Raw genomic sequence first — 16,283 nt, 5'->3', positions numbered from 1 at the left:
ATTACAAATGTAATCACACCAGAGTCACACAATGACAAGGAAAATTGATTTCACTACTCAGAAGATAAAGCAGTAATACGTTAAGTCAGTGGTTTTCAACCTGTGGTCCACAAATCTCTGGGGGTCTGCAGATTATGTCTAAGATTTCCATTATACATTTTTGAGGGGTCCGCTAATGAAAAAACTTGAAAACAACTGCACTAAGTGGTACTAACACCATCGAAGTCAATAGAGCGATGTCGATTTACACCAGATGTGGATCTAGCCCTTTCTGTCAAAAAAGTTTTGACAAAAGTCATGAGTTGTCCCATACTTAATTCCCTGAGATACTATAAACAGGGACACCATGGAACTCAAACATGAATAGAGTGTAGGGGTGAAATCCTGGACTCATTAAAATTAATTGCAAAACTCCTGTTAACTTCACTGAGACCAGGATTTCACCTTGGAGTTTGTTTGCGTAAGTTATAGTAGTATGGATGTTCAGTCTGTCACATTGTCTGGAGTGACTGATGGCTGTGAATGCCTGCTTCAAGTTATCAAGTATCAGGGGGTAGCCGTGTTAGTCTGTATCTACAAAAACAACAAGGAGTCTGGTGGCACCTTAAAGACTAACAGATGCATCCGAAGAAGTGAGGTTTTTATTCACAAAAGCTTATGCCCAAATAAATCTGTTAGTCTTTAAGGTGCCACCAGACTCCTTGTTGTTTTTACCTCAAGGTAGACTGTCAAACACCAAGCAGACACCAGGCAGACACCCAAAACTAGTGGTATGTTCTATAATTAGATTTCACCCACCCAGTAACAAATGTGAATTCCTGGATCACTGTATCAGTCGTACCATGGAGTCACAGACAGTCCCCTTAGGTTCTCCAGTCTGTCTTGCCACCCAGGCAAGCTGGACTTAGTGAAAAATGGTCACTTATACCAAAAATCACAAAATATTCAGGTTGCTTCCAGTCCCAAGAGACCAGTCGCTTACCCCAGATCAATTGGTACACCCTAGATCAGGGGTCGGCAACGTTCGGCACGCGGCTCACCAGGGTAAGCATCCTGGAGGGCCAGGTCAGTTTATTTACCTGCTGACACGGCAGGATCGGCCGATCGCAGCCCCCACTGGCCGCGGTTCACCGTCCCGGGCCAATGGGGGCAGCGGGAAGCCGACACCTGCCCTAGATTTTACACCAAAGACAAAACCTGTATCCAATCCTGTAATAAACTATCTAAAGTTAGGAAAAGGAAATGAGAGTTATTTACAGGTTAAAGCAAGCAGGCATATAACACAAATAAGTTGCAATCTAAATCCTAAGAGTGGCAGAGTTGTAGTGATCTGTCAATTCAAAATGTCTTTCGGGGCAAACCCAGGGATAACTGGGGGATCTCTCACTTCAGTTTAGAGTCTCTGGCTCCATGTGAATTCAAACAGCAAAGAGATGTAGAATTTTTTCCATGTGTCTATATTCATAGCTTCTTCTCACAGAAACAAAGCTGACATCAACAGTTCCCATGAAGATCCTTTATTCGTGGTGTGGGAGTTGGGGGAGGAAAGTACTTAACAAAGTTTTTGATTCTTGACCTCACACAATAGCTCATTTGCATTTAATGAACAGGATTTAACTTCTTCTTAGAGACCATCATTTGCATTACACATGGCTTTTTCCCTATTTGATGAGTTACATAGTCACAGAGGTTTACAATGTAAATGCTTGCTATCACTTTATAACCTGGAGTAACCCCTAGTTGGCTGAGAAGAATACATGCGGCATACTACAAGCATTTACGCTATACACATTCTTATCAACCTAACATTTCATATTTATTTTGATAATGCTAACCCACAGGTAAGTAAGACTGGTTTCCAGTTATGCATTTATAAGTGTTCAGTGAGATCTGGGGCCTTGGCATGAGCTGGCATCTGCGAGCATCACACAGTCAAAATAAACTGGGCATAATTAGGAGGTGTACAATATATCTGCTGTTGAAGGAAAGACTGTGTCTAAACTTAAGTGCCTAAAACACTTGCATCTGAAGAAGTGAGGTTCTTACCCACGAAAGCTTATGCTCCCAATACTTCTGTTAGTCTTAAAGGTGCCACAGGACCCTCTGTTGCTTAAAACGTTTGAGAAATTATACACGAATAATGTCTTCACAGACATTTTAAAAAATCTAAGGTAAAAGGTAAGGTAGCTTGTGTCTCAGAACCGTGAAGTTTATACCATACTTCCTCTGTGATCAGTGTAGCCTAGGGTCACTTTGTGCAGAAATATGATAAGGACCCCCATTTTTCCACCTCCTCAGACAGCATCATAATGAACTGAAATCTAGGTGAGCGATACCAATTTGGCACTTTTCCATTTAGAGCTGATGAAAATCAGAGCAAAGTGGATTGTAATTCTGGGCAAATTAAATAAGGCCTTCATGATGCAAAGGGAAATAATCTTTTGAAAATCAGTCCAAAATATTTTCAAATATGTGTTTATTTTTTCTCATCCTCATGAGGCTCCGGTGACTCCTAGCAGTTATCCCTTAATATTTAGCCACTACAGGGCTGCTTCTGCTCTTCCATCCATGTAAATTAGGGGTTAATTTAATGGAGTTACAGTGGTGTAAAACCAGTGTGAGAGGAGAATCAGGCCTTATAATTTTATTTAAAGGCTACCATTGGGTTCATCTTCAAATGTCATCTTTTTCACTTTGGTAATGCTGTGCACATACTGGTAATTCATAAATCTGTTGTATTTGCTCTACTACTAATGAGAAAATGTATTTGTTCCATAACTAATTAGAAAATGATTCTAACATTTTGATTTATAAAATTGTCAGGTTTGCCTTTTTTTTTTAGTCCTCTGAGTGGGGGTAGGAATACTCTGTTGTACGAGGTGGCTGCTGTACAGACAAGCCTCTGCTTAAAAAGGGGATGAGATACTAGCGAGCACAATTAAGAGGCAAAACCTTAAAATGCACTATTGCTTCAGGGCACTATCATACAGTTACCTATGCTAACAATTGTCTTTCTTTACAGCCACAATATTCTTCTCTATGAAGATGGCCATGCTGTTGTTGCTGATTTTGGAGGTGAGGTGTTGGTGATTAAATCTGAAAAATGTCAGCAAGTTCTCAAAAGCTAGGGCTCTGTTTTCTCTGATGAATCAGAAAGTTAATGAGGCTGTACTTTGCTTCATTATTTCTCTGAAAAATATCCCGGAGAGTAGATTTGGACAATTGCAGTTGTGTCCTGCTGAGTTCTGCAGGGTTCCATCTTGTAGTCTCTTATTAAAGGTGTGTATAGGGTTGTATGGAGAGTAAGAGAGGAGGCAAGGCTGCAGTCCATGTACAAGCTACAGTACTTTCAGAATGCCAATAAGCCCCTGCTCCACATATCTCATTTAATTCAACCAGTGCAGTTGAACACCTTACCCGGTGTCTAGCTGAGACTGGAGCCTGGATGAGGTTCAAATGGCCTGGCCTCAATCCAGATCAGAATGCAGTTGTGGTGGTAGGATGGAGGAAGCAACTGGGAAAAATGGCAAGAGTTATTTCTGCCCCTTTAATTGAGGATGTGTTCCTCTCTTTCGTTACTAGAGTTCACAGTCCAGGGGTAGTGTTGGAGCCCTGCTGTTATCACAGAATCCTAGAGTAGCAGGGACCAGGATAGCTTTCTTTCATCTTCATCCGGAAAAGAGATTGTGGCTATTCCATTCAGATATGGAACTTTGGGCATGTCTACACTGCAAAAAAAACCACCCATGAGAGCTAGTCTCAGAGCCCAGGTCAACTGACATAGGCTATCAGGGCTCATGCTATGGGGCTAAAAATAGCAGTGCAGATGTTGCCGCTCAGGCTGGATCCCAGGCTCTGTGACCCACTACCTTTGATCCACACTGCTATTTTCAGCCCCAGAGCATGAGCCCAAGTCAGTTGACCAGGCTCTGAGACTTGCTGCCCCAGGTTTAGGGGCGAGGGGGTTGCAGTGTAATCATACCCTTTGTCACCACAAATTTTTACCAGGCTTCCCCATAATGATCTAAAGCTGATGCAAAATGCAATGGCTCACGAATTAAGTAGATTTTCTGGCTGAGGCACATGTGACTGCCTGTTGGTGTCAGGTGAAATTTAAGGAGTTGGTTTCCATCTATAAAGCCCTAAATGCCCCAGGACCTGCCTATTTGAGATACCGACTCTATCGCTGTGCCACATCAGCGCAGTTGTAATCAGCAGAGGTACTTGAGCATGATTTTAAAGAGAGGGAGGAGGGTGATGCTCTGGACAGCATCTGCGAGGGGCCCTTAACTTTGAAATAGTCCAAATTAGAGTCAGGCACTTTGCAAATCCCACCTACTTTCCTAGGCTATTGGAGAAAGAGGGATGCACTGGGGTCTGGTAGTTGTAGGGATGGCTGAGAGGATAAATATTTTTCTTTTCTGCTGGTTATATTCTGGCTAGGGACGCTGCTGGGTGTGTTCTTGTTTGTATAGGTAGGAGTGTACTTTTAACATGTCTCAAAGGTACCAAAGTTCTGGGAAGGCACTTACGTATCGTTTACATCTACATAAATCAATCAATATTTCATATATTGCCTTTGCTATAGTCATACAAGAGCTTATGAAACTGAAGTCTACTAGAGCAGCCTGTAGCTTTTATATCACCAGCCAGCTGAAAGGAAGTATGACATTAAATCAGAGTGCCAGTCTTCTGTGCCTTTGAATTTTAGTATAGGTTTTTGGTGGTGTTTGTTTTAAATCTAAATGAAGTTAGACACACCAGTACGGTTAACCCTGAGTTTAAATACTCTGAGATGGATCCTCAGCTGGTATAAATCGCCATGAAAGCCAATGGAGATATGCCAATTATAGCAGCTGAAGATCTGGCTCACTGATGTAAGAAGCTCCATTTTATCGGGAATATCTTCATGTATCCTTGTCTAATAGTAGGATATTGTATTTCCTCTTGATTTTACAAAAACCCAATTTTATGGAAGTCCTGGGTTTCCACCAAGACTTCTGTAAAATGAGGTTTATCTGTAGTGTTGTTTATTTAAAAAGCTTTCCTTTTTTTGTCTCAGAATCTAGATTTCTGCAGTCCCTGGATGAAGACAACATGACAAAACAACCTGGGGTTTCCTTCTTGTTCTTTTCCATTTAATTAGTATACTATTTATGTGCAAACTCAGCCTAGGAGAAAATGATGAGATTAGATATGTTTTTGCTGGAATCGATGATGTTGTACAGTGACAGTGTAATGCTTTGTTTCTTTTGTATGCTAATTTTTTCTTAGTGTTTGAGATCAGCCTTTATAATAGCAGAAATTATTGCACTCACAAATGGGCTCCCTACTGTGTACCCAAAACCCAATACTATTATATGGTTCTCATTTTAGCACTATCACCCCTGAATTCTTAGGCATAACATGCAAACCATCCCATATATATATTGCTTTCTGATAGTCTGAATTTCTGACAGGGAATCAGTTATCCAACATGGATTTTCTTTCTGAGTTCTTTGCTCAGTATAGTTATTTCAAATAAATTGCTCATATGGGCCCAACTTTGTAAAAGACAATACCCTGGAGCAGAGGACCAGAGTAAGACCCACTACTCCTCATGAGCCCAGTGGATGGCAGGTTGTTTGTGAAGCAGCCACATAGATTTGTGCCTGCAAAATGCAATGATAGCCCAGGAGAGAAGCCAAAGGATTAATGTATACACCGATCCAGTCGTTTTAATACCCTGCATAGTTGTCATTATCATTATTCCAGCTCCTAAATTGGAGTAGTAGTTAAAGGGAGTTAGACATGCTAAAGCTCTGTACCCTGGTCTCAGACTGGAAGTGTAGATTTCAACTCCTGCCAGGGCCGGCTCTAGGTTTTTTGCCACCTCCAAGCAAAAACTTTGCCGCCCCAAGCTCCAAGAGCGCAACTGCCCAAGCAAAACAAAATAAAGAAGAAGAAGAATGGCTGGAATGCTGCCCCACGTGCTTGTTTTGCTGGTGCCTAGAGCCAGTCCTGACTCCTGCACCACTCTCAACGCTACTCTTCTCTTACGTAAAGCCTGATTATGCTAGCTTTATGTGGGTGAAATGAATTCCATGCTAATCCTGAAGACACAATATAATGTATGGAGATTTACTGCATGAATTGTGTATGCTACCATAACTATTTGTTGTTAGAAGATTTATCTGTTAGCTTGCTGTGAAAGAAAGAAAGAAAGAAAGAAAGAAAGAAAGAAAGAAAGAAAGAAAGAAAGAAAGAAAGAAAGAAAGAAAGATCCTCTGTAAAGGAACAAAACACTCCATTAACGTATTATTGATGTTTTTTTGATGCACAGAACCTACGCTGGATGGCCCCTGAGGTATTCACTCAGTGCACTCGATACACTATAAAAGCTGATGTTTTCAGCTATGCTTTGTGTCTCTGGGAACTGTTAACAGGTGAAATTCCATTTGCTCACCTCAAACCAGGTAAGATGCTCACTGAATTAACATGAACACTACTTATATCTCTGAACTGTAATAAAGTAGCTGCATTTCATAGCATTATTAATCCGTATTTTACTAGAATTCATATTAGGCAGTATTCACCTAAAAATTTCACTTTATTAAGGTAGCAGGAAACATAGGAAATTGAATGTGCTTCTGGATTTGGGTGGAACCTTGGGGAATGAAGGAATGTCACTCCAGAAACTGTAAAGCCATGGAAGTGTAGGGGATTTTTTCTTGGAGTTGGGAGTGGAGGAAAAGGATGATAGTTAGGACAAGAGCTGTGACATCTGCAAAGCCTATCAGACAGGGACTTCAAATAGATTTCTTACCAGTTGGAAGAAGACAGGTCTATGCATGAAATTTTTGTGTGGGAAAAAGTAGTTTTCACTTGTACTGTATTGAATTCTTTACCCAATACAATATAATCATCAACAATTGTGTACAACCCTTTATCTATCTATCTATCTACCTATCTATCATCCTGCCTGTTTCAAAAGTGCCTATCACTGTTGTATCAGGGTCTCCTGATTACTTTATTAAATAATAATTCAAATGCTAAATAAAGTCTCATACATGACTTATTAAATCAATTTAATCCCCACATTATTAAAATTAATATTAAATTAAATGTATTGTGTGGTATGTAGCATTATATAAGCAACTTGTTAACAATGATATACCAGACAGTAATTGAAACATCAACTTTGGAAACAGTTTACTGGAAGCTCTCTTATCTGTGAAATGGCTGTAAAGCTGTTGCTAACATAGACCTGTTTAGGTATGGATCTTCAAGTGCCTCCAATTTTCTGATATTCTTTAAGTTTGAAGTTAATTAATTAATTTTTTTATGGAATCCTGTAGAAGTAATCTATCCTTTATTCCTCTCCATCAAATTTTTTTAAGCGGAATTTGACTAATTACTTCTTTTTTAAAACAATTGGGGTAATTATTTTTCTTTTATCTATATTGCTGCTTCACTATTTGATTTATGCCAGGCCTGGAATTGGAAGTACCAAACATCACATGACAGCTTATCTTGGAGTCAAAAGCAAGAATTGCAGGAGCTCTTGTAAGAATATCTAATCTCATGTGATTTCTAATCTGATTTTCAGAACAAAGAGTTTGAGATAAATTCAGATCACCATCTCAAGGTTCACACATCAGTAGTTTTCATCAGTCGCTCTTTCCATCTCCTGACTTTAGCTTGGCCATATTAAGCATCAGACAGTAATACTCATCAATTCAGTTTTTTAGCAGCATCCTAGCAACTGTAGCATCTCGGAAGTTCTGCTTCCGGGCCTGCAAAGGAATGGATGTCCACTCTATTGCTGTCCACTCTTACTGAGTTTCAGAAGCTGTGCAAAATCATCCTCTGTTCTCTTACTTGCATCATCTGCTCTGTCTCTTTCTTTTCCTGTACCACTTTTCTGGTTTCTCTCACTCCTTTACCTCCTCCTCCACCAAACACCTTTTCTAGCACAGGCTCTGTACACAGTAGCCACACATTGCTCCCTATCTTGGCTTATGCATTGAGGCATGGTACCATGGTCCCTTTTTTGGGTAATGCACCTGTTTTTCCTGAATTGAAAAGCGCAATTTATTCGTTTCCCCTTACTGTGCAGTATGTTCCAGGCAGGAAGATAACATCTTGGTGTTTCATGCTACTCTGCATCCTGGTGATGGTGGCAATAAATCCTACATTACTATGTGCTGATATAGTATTAACTTTTTTAATTGGAAATTCACTAGAATCCATCAATGCTAAAAACATCACCTGGGTTGAGATATCTATGCGCTTCTTGCAAATCTTCACACTCTTGATGTTCTATAGTATTAACCACTTTTGGGTAACTTTACACATTGCTATTTAACCCTGCTTCCTCTGTGTGAAATTCACCCCCTCCACAGAGCGTTCATGAAAAGCTTTCCACACCAGTTCAATCCTGTTTCAGCTCTAAGAGTGAAATTCACTAATGGGCATAGGGCCAGCACAAGTACAGCACACCACTTAAGCCCATAAATGAGATTAAGGCTATAGCTACACTACAAAGTCAAGTCCATTTAAGTACGTTGATGTTACAGCCACCTCTGTAATTAAACCTCTGTTGCATATCCACACTATGTTTCTTGTATCGGCAGAATGCATCCACAGTAGCAGCTCTGGCGTCGACACAGAGAGCAATGCACCATGGGTAGCTCTAATACCAGGGTTAAGAAATGAGGAGAGCTGGGGGAAGCATTCTGAACTAAAGTGGAATTTATTGGAGATGGGGGAGGGAGGATTCCTTGCGAAGGGAATTAACCCAAATAGTAACAGCTCCTTTTCTTTTTCTTGTATCTATTTCTTCTCTAGCAGTCATGCTGTGGTAGCCACACATCAACACTCCACATTTCCCTATTCTAAGTGTAAATCCTTTGATTCCTGTTTAATTAGGCTTTCTTGTCCTGACTTTCTCTCCTTAACAGAGAGTGCTTAACTTTTCAGGGCCTTATTTCTGATACATTTAAAGTTCTATTTATTGATCTCAGAGTCTGGAACTATTTTTGGTGTCTGTTGGAGGAAGTTTCCCTGTTCCCTTTCCTCTGAGATCTTATTAAATCCAGATTCATTTCTCCTCTGCCCTTTGTACAATTATGCTACTTTTATGCTACTTCTACAATGTAGTCTTGGAAGTCTTCACGCTGTTCAGAAAGTCAGTTTCTCTTATACAGATGGTGTAGCTGTCATTACATCAATAACAAGGGGCATTCCAATTCAGTATATGGTGTGGAGTTTCTAAACTGCATTAGCTATTTATAGCTTCCCAGTCATTCATTTCTATCTCTGCTGACATTTGAATATAGTAGTCAGATATCTGACTCAATCCTACTTCCGTTTCTAGTAATATACACTACTAATTGTCAACCCAGATTCCAAACCTGACTCTCATTCCTCCATTTTATCTTTCCACCAGTTGCAGTACCTTGTTTTCTGACCATTTAATTGAAAATCCAGAGTATGCCATCTAGGACATAGCTCCAGTGCCCAGTAGCCCAAATCTTCATCTGCTTCTGCATGACATGACCATTCCTGCCATTTAACCCATTTCATTCTGTGTTAACCATTTGTCTACTGTATAAGATACCAGATGTGTGAGGAAAACACTCCTAATATACTAGGTGTGTCATCAACAGTATTCCACTGCGCATGAGCTAGAGGGTAATACACCAACAAAATGGTATAGAGAAGTATACCTTGCTGCTCAGCAGCTACCAGGGTGATGAAAACATTGTAAGTAGATGGATGAATAGGAGGAAGAACAAAAGAAAGGGGAACATGAAACCCGTGTAGCCTGGGACTGTGGGACTGCTGTGCCCACCTGAACTCTCTCCAGCCTGGGCTGTCTCTCACAATGCCTTGCAAGCCCCTCCAGGTGCTGTTATTACTCAGCACAACTGCATGTGGAGCCCCACACCCAGCTATATTGCATGAATGCTCTCAGAGCCACTCATGAATCACACTAGGAAAGGCACCAGCCAAATCCCCCCAGCTCCCAGCACTGTACCTCAGAAATATACAAAATTTGCACACATACAAAATGGAAATGACTGCCTAGGAAGGAGTGCTGCGGAAAGGGATCTGGGCATCATAGTGGACCATAAGCTAAATATGAGTCAACAGTGTAACACTGTTGCAAAAAAAGTGAACATCATTCTGAGATGTATTAGCAGGTGTGTTGTAAGTAAGACACGAGAAGTAGTTCTTCAGCTCTAGTCTGTGCTGATTAAGCCTCAACTGGAGTATTGTGTCCAGTTCAGGGCGCCACATATCAGGAAAGATGTGGAGAAATTGGAAAAAGTCCAGAGAAGAGCAACAAAAATGATTTAAAGGTCTAGAAAACATGACCTATGAGGGAAGATTGAAAAAATTAGGTTAGTTTAGTCTGCAAAAGAAGAGACTGGGAGGGGACATGATAACAGTTTTCAAGTACATAAAAGATTGTTACAAGGAGGAGGGAGAAAAATTGTTCTTCTTAACCTCTGAGGATAGGACAAGAAGCAATGGGCTTAAATTGCAGCAAGGGAGGTTTAGGTTGGACATTAGGAAAAACTTCCTAACTGTCAGGGTGGTTAAGCACTGGAATAAATTGTCTAGGGAGGTTGTGGAATCTCCATCATTGGAGATTTTTAAGAGCAGGTTAGACCTGACACCTGCCAGGAATAGTCTAGATAATACCTAGTCCTGCCATGAGTGCAGGGGACTGGACTAGATGACCTTTTGAAGTCCTTTCCAGTCCTATGATTCCATAAATATATCATCTTGCATTGCTCAAGACGATCAGTGCAAATTTATTAATTGGTTCACCACTTCATCAATGGGAGGTGGACATACACCAGCCTTTGCAAACCTGAGCAGATTTGCCACACACTTCAGGCAAACTCACTGATAAAAATAAACAGTTAAACAAAAGTATTGACTACAAAAGATGGATTTTAAGTGATTATAAGTGATAGGCAAAAAGTCAGAGTTAGTTACCAAAAGAAAAGAAAATATAAGCATGGAGTCTAAACTCTCATAGACTGGGTAACATCTAGATTAGCAGTTTTTCTCACCCCATTGTATATTGCAGTTCATAGTATACAGATTTTACCCTTGAAATCTGGGCTAGTGTCCTCTGTTGGAGTCTCAAGTCTTCAGTGTCCTTGTTGCTTGCAGCATAGGTGGAGGCAGGAGAAAAGGCCTGTGTTCTGTTTTATGTCCTCAGTCCCGTGTGCTTGTAGAACACAAGTCCAGGCATGTCTGGGTGCATTGCTGAGTCTCCAGGCAAGGTTGAGCAGTTCCCCTGGTGTGGCCTCATGCAGGTGAGTCATTGAATTGTAGATCCCTTGCTGGACAATTGCTCTTGATGGGTTGTTTGACACCCCACCCGGGCCTTGGTTACTCTCCTTGCTGTTGCCTCTAGGGGGCTAATATCTGGCTGATTCCCCAATTTACAGCAATGTTTTAGTGACAACCATACAACACAATTCTCATAACTTCATATGCATTAATGATATACATATATGGATAGAAAAATTACTTTCAGCAGATCATAACCTTTTCCCTGATTCCTCACACGGCCTGCTTTGTACGCAGGATCACACTCATATATAAATGAGGAATATGGGGGTTACAGGGCACTCTCCAAAGGTACAGAATGTCACACCATGTTTCTCAAAGGTGTCATGATTTAATCTTTTTCTTCCCTGTCTGGTATTCTTTGCTTTGGTACTTTTTATTCTGTTTATATTCACCTGCTGAACCACATGCCCCTTCAGCTAGATGAGCATGGGTTCCCTGATTTTTGTTTCTGTTCTTGCAGCATCTCAGAGGTCCATTTTCAGTCCCATGTTATTTTGTCTGTAGATGCCTTCTGAGTTAATGCCCTTTCTATAGTCTCTTTTTGATGACTCCCTGCTTACCACCCAAAAGATCTCCCTCTCTTTGTTTGAACCCCATCTTAAAACGTACTTCCACAAGGCCTTTCAATAGTAATTGTTGGCCTAATTCTACTCCCATGAATGTCAATGAGCACTTTTGAAAATCCCATCCATCCATCATCCCCATCATTGTTACCCTTATATAACACTTAGATTTTTTTCAAAACATCAACTAATTAACCCTCCCAACTGCTCTGTAAGGTAGGGGAATTTTATTATCCCCAGCTTACAGTTGGGGAAACTAAGACAGAAAATGAAAGGACTTGCACAAGGCCACAAGGTCAGTGTCAGATTCAGGATTTGAACTCAGTAGTTCCTGGTTTATAGCCTCTTCTCCTAGACTCCACTGCCTCTCAACCCATACTGCCTAAGAAATGTATAGTTTATTTAAATATGAAAACTATGTTTGAACTTCATTGTGTATATCTGATTTAGAGCCATATCTTGCAAACACCTATTGTGGGGATGAGGCATCTTTCATAACTTATATACAAATTCCACCCTCATTATTACATAAGTTCAGATGAGTGTTTAAAACATAAATCCCATATTTTTCACCAACTATACATTTTAAGATGATGAAAAATACATTTTCCTTTTAAACTTTTTTGTATGCTGTCTGTGAAGCTCTGTAGCTTTACTTACATACTCTTAACCTTCCCTCTGTCTAATATTGACCTTTGTACATGCACAGATGTATGGGAAGCCATTCAGGTCAAGTATATGGAATACTTAGATGTTGGTTAGAATACCTAACTATAAAACTTAGCACTTGTAAAATCTATACATCACCCTTTGAAATGGATGTTATTTTTGCAGTAATTATACCTCTATATCCCCTAGTGTATCAAGTATATTATCCAATTCAGTAAGGGTATGCTGTATACAGAATTAGATATCCATTTTTCAGATTGTATAAAGAGTCTCATGGCTGTTGAATCAAAATCACTACTTATTTTATCAAAGGGAGCATCTATTGAATCAAATGGAATCCCCAGTGAAATCATTTCAATATTAAGTCAAATATAATATTTGCTGAATACCATATCATGTAATTCCACAGTACTAAAGACTGCAGCATGTCCCATGGTCAGTAATGGAAAAACTACTGTATGTGTTCAACAATGCCAACTCCCCAAACAGGTGAGATAACAGTATACAATATAGAACTGAAATAAGCATACTGAGGAGTTATCAGAAAATGCACTCATTGCTAGTATTTAATGAGCACAGAAGTGATCTCTGCTCTAAGGACCTTATAATCCAGGGATCAGCAACCTTTGGAACGTGGCCCATCAGGGAAATCCACTGGCGGGCCGGGACGGTTTGTTTTGTTTACCTGCAGCATCCACAGGTTCAGCCGATCGCAGCTCTCACTGGCCACGGTTCGCCATACCAGGCCAATGGGGGCTGTGGGAAGCAGCGGACAGCACATCCCTCAGTCCGTGCCACTTCCTGCAGCCCCCATTGGCCTGGAGCAGCAAACCGCGGCCAGTGGGAGCCGCGATCGGCCGAACCTGCAGATGCTGCAGGTGAACAAAATATCCCGGCCCGCCAGCAGATTTCCCTGATGGGCCACGGGTCAAAGGTTGCCGATCCCTGTTATAATCTAAGGCCCAGTCTATACTACAGTTACAGTGGAGCTAGGAACCTGGTTACAACTCATTGTCCCTTTCCCAATATGACTAAAGTCCAGTCTACCCTACCTACTAAAACCATGTTTTTAACCAGTTTAGGGGACAACTGAGTTTTATAACCAGTTTCCCCAACATGGTTGCATTTGTAGTGTAGACAAGCCATAAAGGCCATATTTTGCAAACACCTATTAGTGCATTAAGGTCAATAGGACCATGTCCAGGAATGACAAACAGAAGTTTTGGCTGCAGATCCAGTGCTTAAACTAGAGGGACTTGATGAGTGGCATGTTTGGTCTGTCATTATCTGGACAGATGCAAAGATGGAAAACTTCTGTATTAAAAAGAAGAAAATAGTGTCTAGAAAGTCAAGAAAAGATTTAGGTTTTATGCCAATCAGAACAATGCAGTAGTGTTTATCAGCCATATAAGGACTTTGTTAGGTAGTTAAAGATCATTGTGAAGACGAATTGCACTTAACAAATAATCTAAATCTGAAAGATTAAACAATGGGAGCACTGGAATAGCTTTTCTTTGAAATCTTGAGTGCTCTGTTGCCATAAAGAAATTGTTGATTCCCGTTGCGATCCCACACCACTTTTCTAAAGACCAGTGGCTTAGTTCTCTACCCAAATCTGTTGTCCTTGTCCAAGTATTCTGAGTCTTTCATAAATGCAGTCTTGATTCTCCATTTTCAAAATACCCTATTGCATTTTTAGGTAATGTTCAAAGGCAGTGGTAGATATGGGCTGATGGGCAACATCCCTAGCTTCAGAGAGTTCATGTAAGGCCTTGGAGGAAGGAATGCATCCTAATGTGGTACAAGGCCCTCTTGAATAGTTTTCTCTTATACAAATTTATTCTGGCCAAGGCCTATGAACCAGCTTTGAGTATATTTATGGGAAGAATTTGAAAGCACTGTGTCACAGGTATTTAAAAACTATGAATGTGAAACTGGAAGCAGAAACTGAACACACATGTCCTGCCTGGCCCATAAGAGCACCACTATTATGGGAGCATGAGTGCACAGGAAAAGTGACTATGTCATAGAAGTGTAGGGCTGGAAGGGACCTTGAGAGGTCATCTAGTCCAGTCCCCTGCATTCAAGGCAGGACTAGGTAATAACTAGACCAATCCTGACAGGTGTTTGTCTAATCTGGTTTTTAAAACCTCCAGTGACAGAGATTCCACAACCCCCCTAGGCAATTTGTTTCAATACTTAACCACCCTGACAGTTGAGAAGTTTTTCCTAATGTCGAACCTAAACCTCCCTTACTGCAATTTAAGCTCATTGCTTCTTGTCCTATCTTCGGAGGTTCACAAGAATATTTTTTCACCCTCCTCCTTGTAACAACCTTTTATGTACTTGAAAACTGTTATCATGTCCCCTCCTCAAGTTTCTCTTCTCCAGACTAAACAAACCCAGTGTTTTCAATCTTTCTTCATAGATCATGTTTTCTAGACCTTTAATCATTTTTGTTGCTCTCCTCTCTCTAATTTTTCCACATCTTTTCTGAAATGTGGTAACCAGAATTATATGCAATACTCCAGATGAGGCCTTATCAGTGCAGAGTACAACGGAAGAACTACTTCTTGTGTCTTGCTTACAACATTCCTGCCAATACATCCCAGAATGATGTTTGCTCTTTTTCGCAACAGGGTTACACTGTTGACTCATGTTTAACTTGTGATCCAATATGACCCCCAGATCACTTTCTGCAGTACTCCTTTCTAGGCAGTCATTTCCCATTTTGTATGTGTGCAACTGATTATTCCATCATAAGTGGAGGACTTTGCATTTTTCTGTGTTAAATTTCATCCTATTTACTTCAGACCATTTCTCCAGTTTGTCCAAATCACTTTGAATTTTAATCCTATCCTCCAAAGCACTTGCAACCCCTTCCATCTTGATATTATCTGCAAACTATTGTGTACTCTCTATGCCACTGTCTAAATCATTTATGACGATATTGAACAGAACCAGACCAAGGACCGATCCTTGCAGGACTCCATTTGATATGTCCTTCCAGCTTGACTGTGAACCACTGATAACTACTCTCTGGGAATGGTTTTCCAACCTGTTATGCACCCACCTTATAGTAGCTCCATCTAGGTTGTATTTCCCTAGTTTGTTTAGTATCAAAAGCCTTACTAAAGTCTAGATAGTCCACATCTACTGCATACAAGGCTCATTACCCTCTCAAATAAAGCTATTAGATTGGTTTGACATGATTTATTCTTGACAAATCCATGTTGACTGTTACTTTTCACTTTTTTATCTTCTAGGTCAGTAGTGGGCAACCTACGGGTGGCGTGCAGCCCACGGGCCACAGGTTGCCCACCACTGTTCTAGGTGTTTGCAAATTGATTGCTTGATTATTTGCTCCATTATTTTTCCAGGTACTGAAGTTAAGCTGACTGGTTTGTAATTCCCAGAGTTGTCCTTATTCCCCTTTTTATAGATTGGAACTATATTTGCCCTCTTCCAGGCCTCTGGAATCTCTCCCATCTTCCATAAGTTTTTGAAGATAGTCACTAATGGCTCAGATATCTCCTCAGTCAGCTCCTTAAGTATTCTAGGATGTATTTCATCAGGCCCTCCCAACCTGAAGACATCTAACTTATCTAAGTAATTTTTAACATGTTCTTTCCTATTTTAGCCTCTGATTTTCAGTGGCATTACTATATTGGACATCCAATTACTACTAACCTT

General features: G+C 40.5%; 1 protein-coding gene across 5 annotated transcripts in view; it reads left to right on the top strand.

Moving 5' to 3' along the window:
* LOC117882206 (serine/threonine-protein kinase TNNI3K) overlaps positions 1-16,283 on the top strand; it is a 180,793-nt gene that overhangs the window by 105,838 nt on the left and 58,672 nt on the right. For all 5 annotated transcript variants that reach the window (XR_004646956.1, XM_034780264.1, XM_034780263.1 and 2 more), the window contains 3 exons: positions 3,023-3,075; positions 5,063-5,115; positions 6,323-6,455. Coding sequence is in view for 4 of the 5 variants with exons in the window: in XM_034780264.1 (XP_034636155.1) it covers positions 3,023-3,075; positions 5,063-5,115; positions 6,323-6,455 (239 nt within the window). In the remaining variant the exon portion in view is untranslated. The remainder of the gene's footprint in view (positions 1-3,022; positions 3,076-5,062; positions 5,116-6,322; positions 6,456-16,283) is intronic.

The sequence above is a fragment of the Trachemys scripta genome, chromosome 8, assembly GCF_013100865.1.
Source record: "Trachemys scripta elegans isolate TJP31775 chromosome 8, CAS_Tse_1.0, whole genome shotgun sequence".
NCBI lineage: Eukaryota > Metazoa > Chordata > Testudines > Emydidae > Trachemys > Trachemys scripta.
This window is presented reverse-complemented; position numbering and strand designations above follow the sequence as displayed.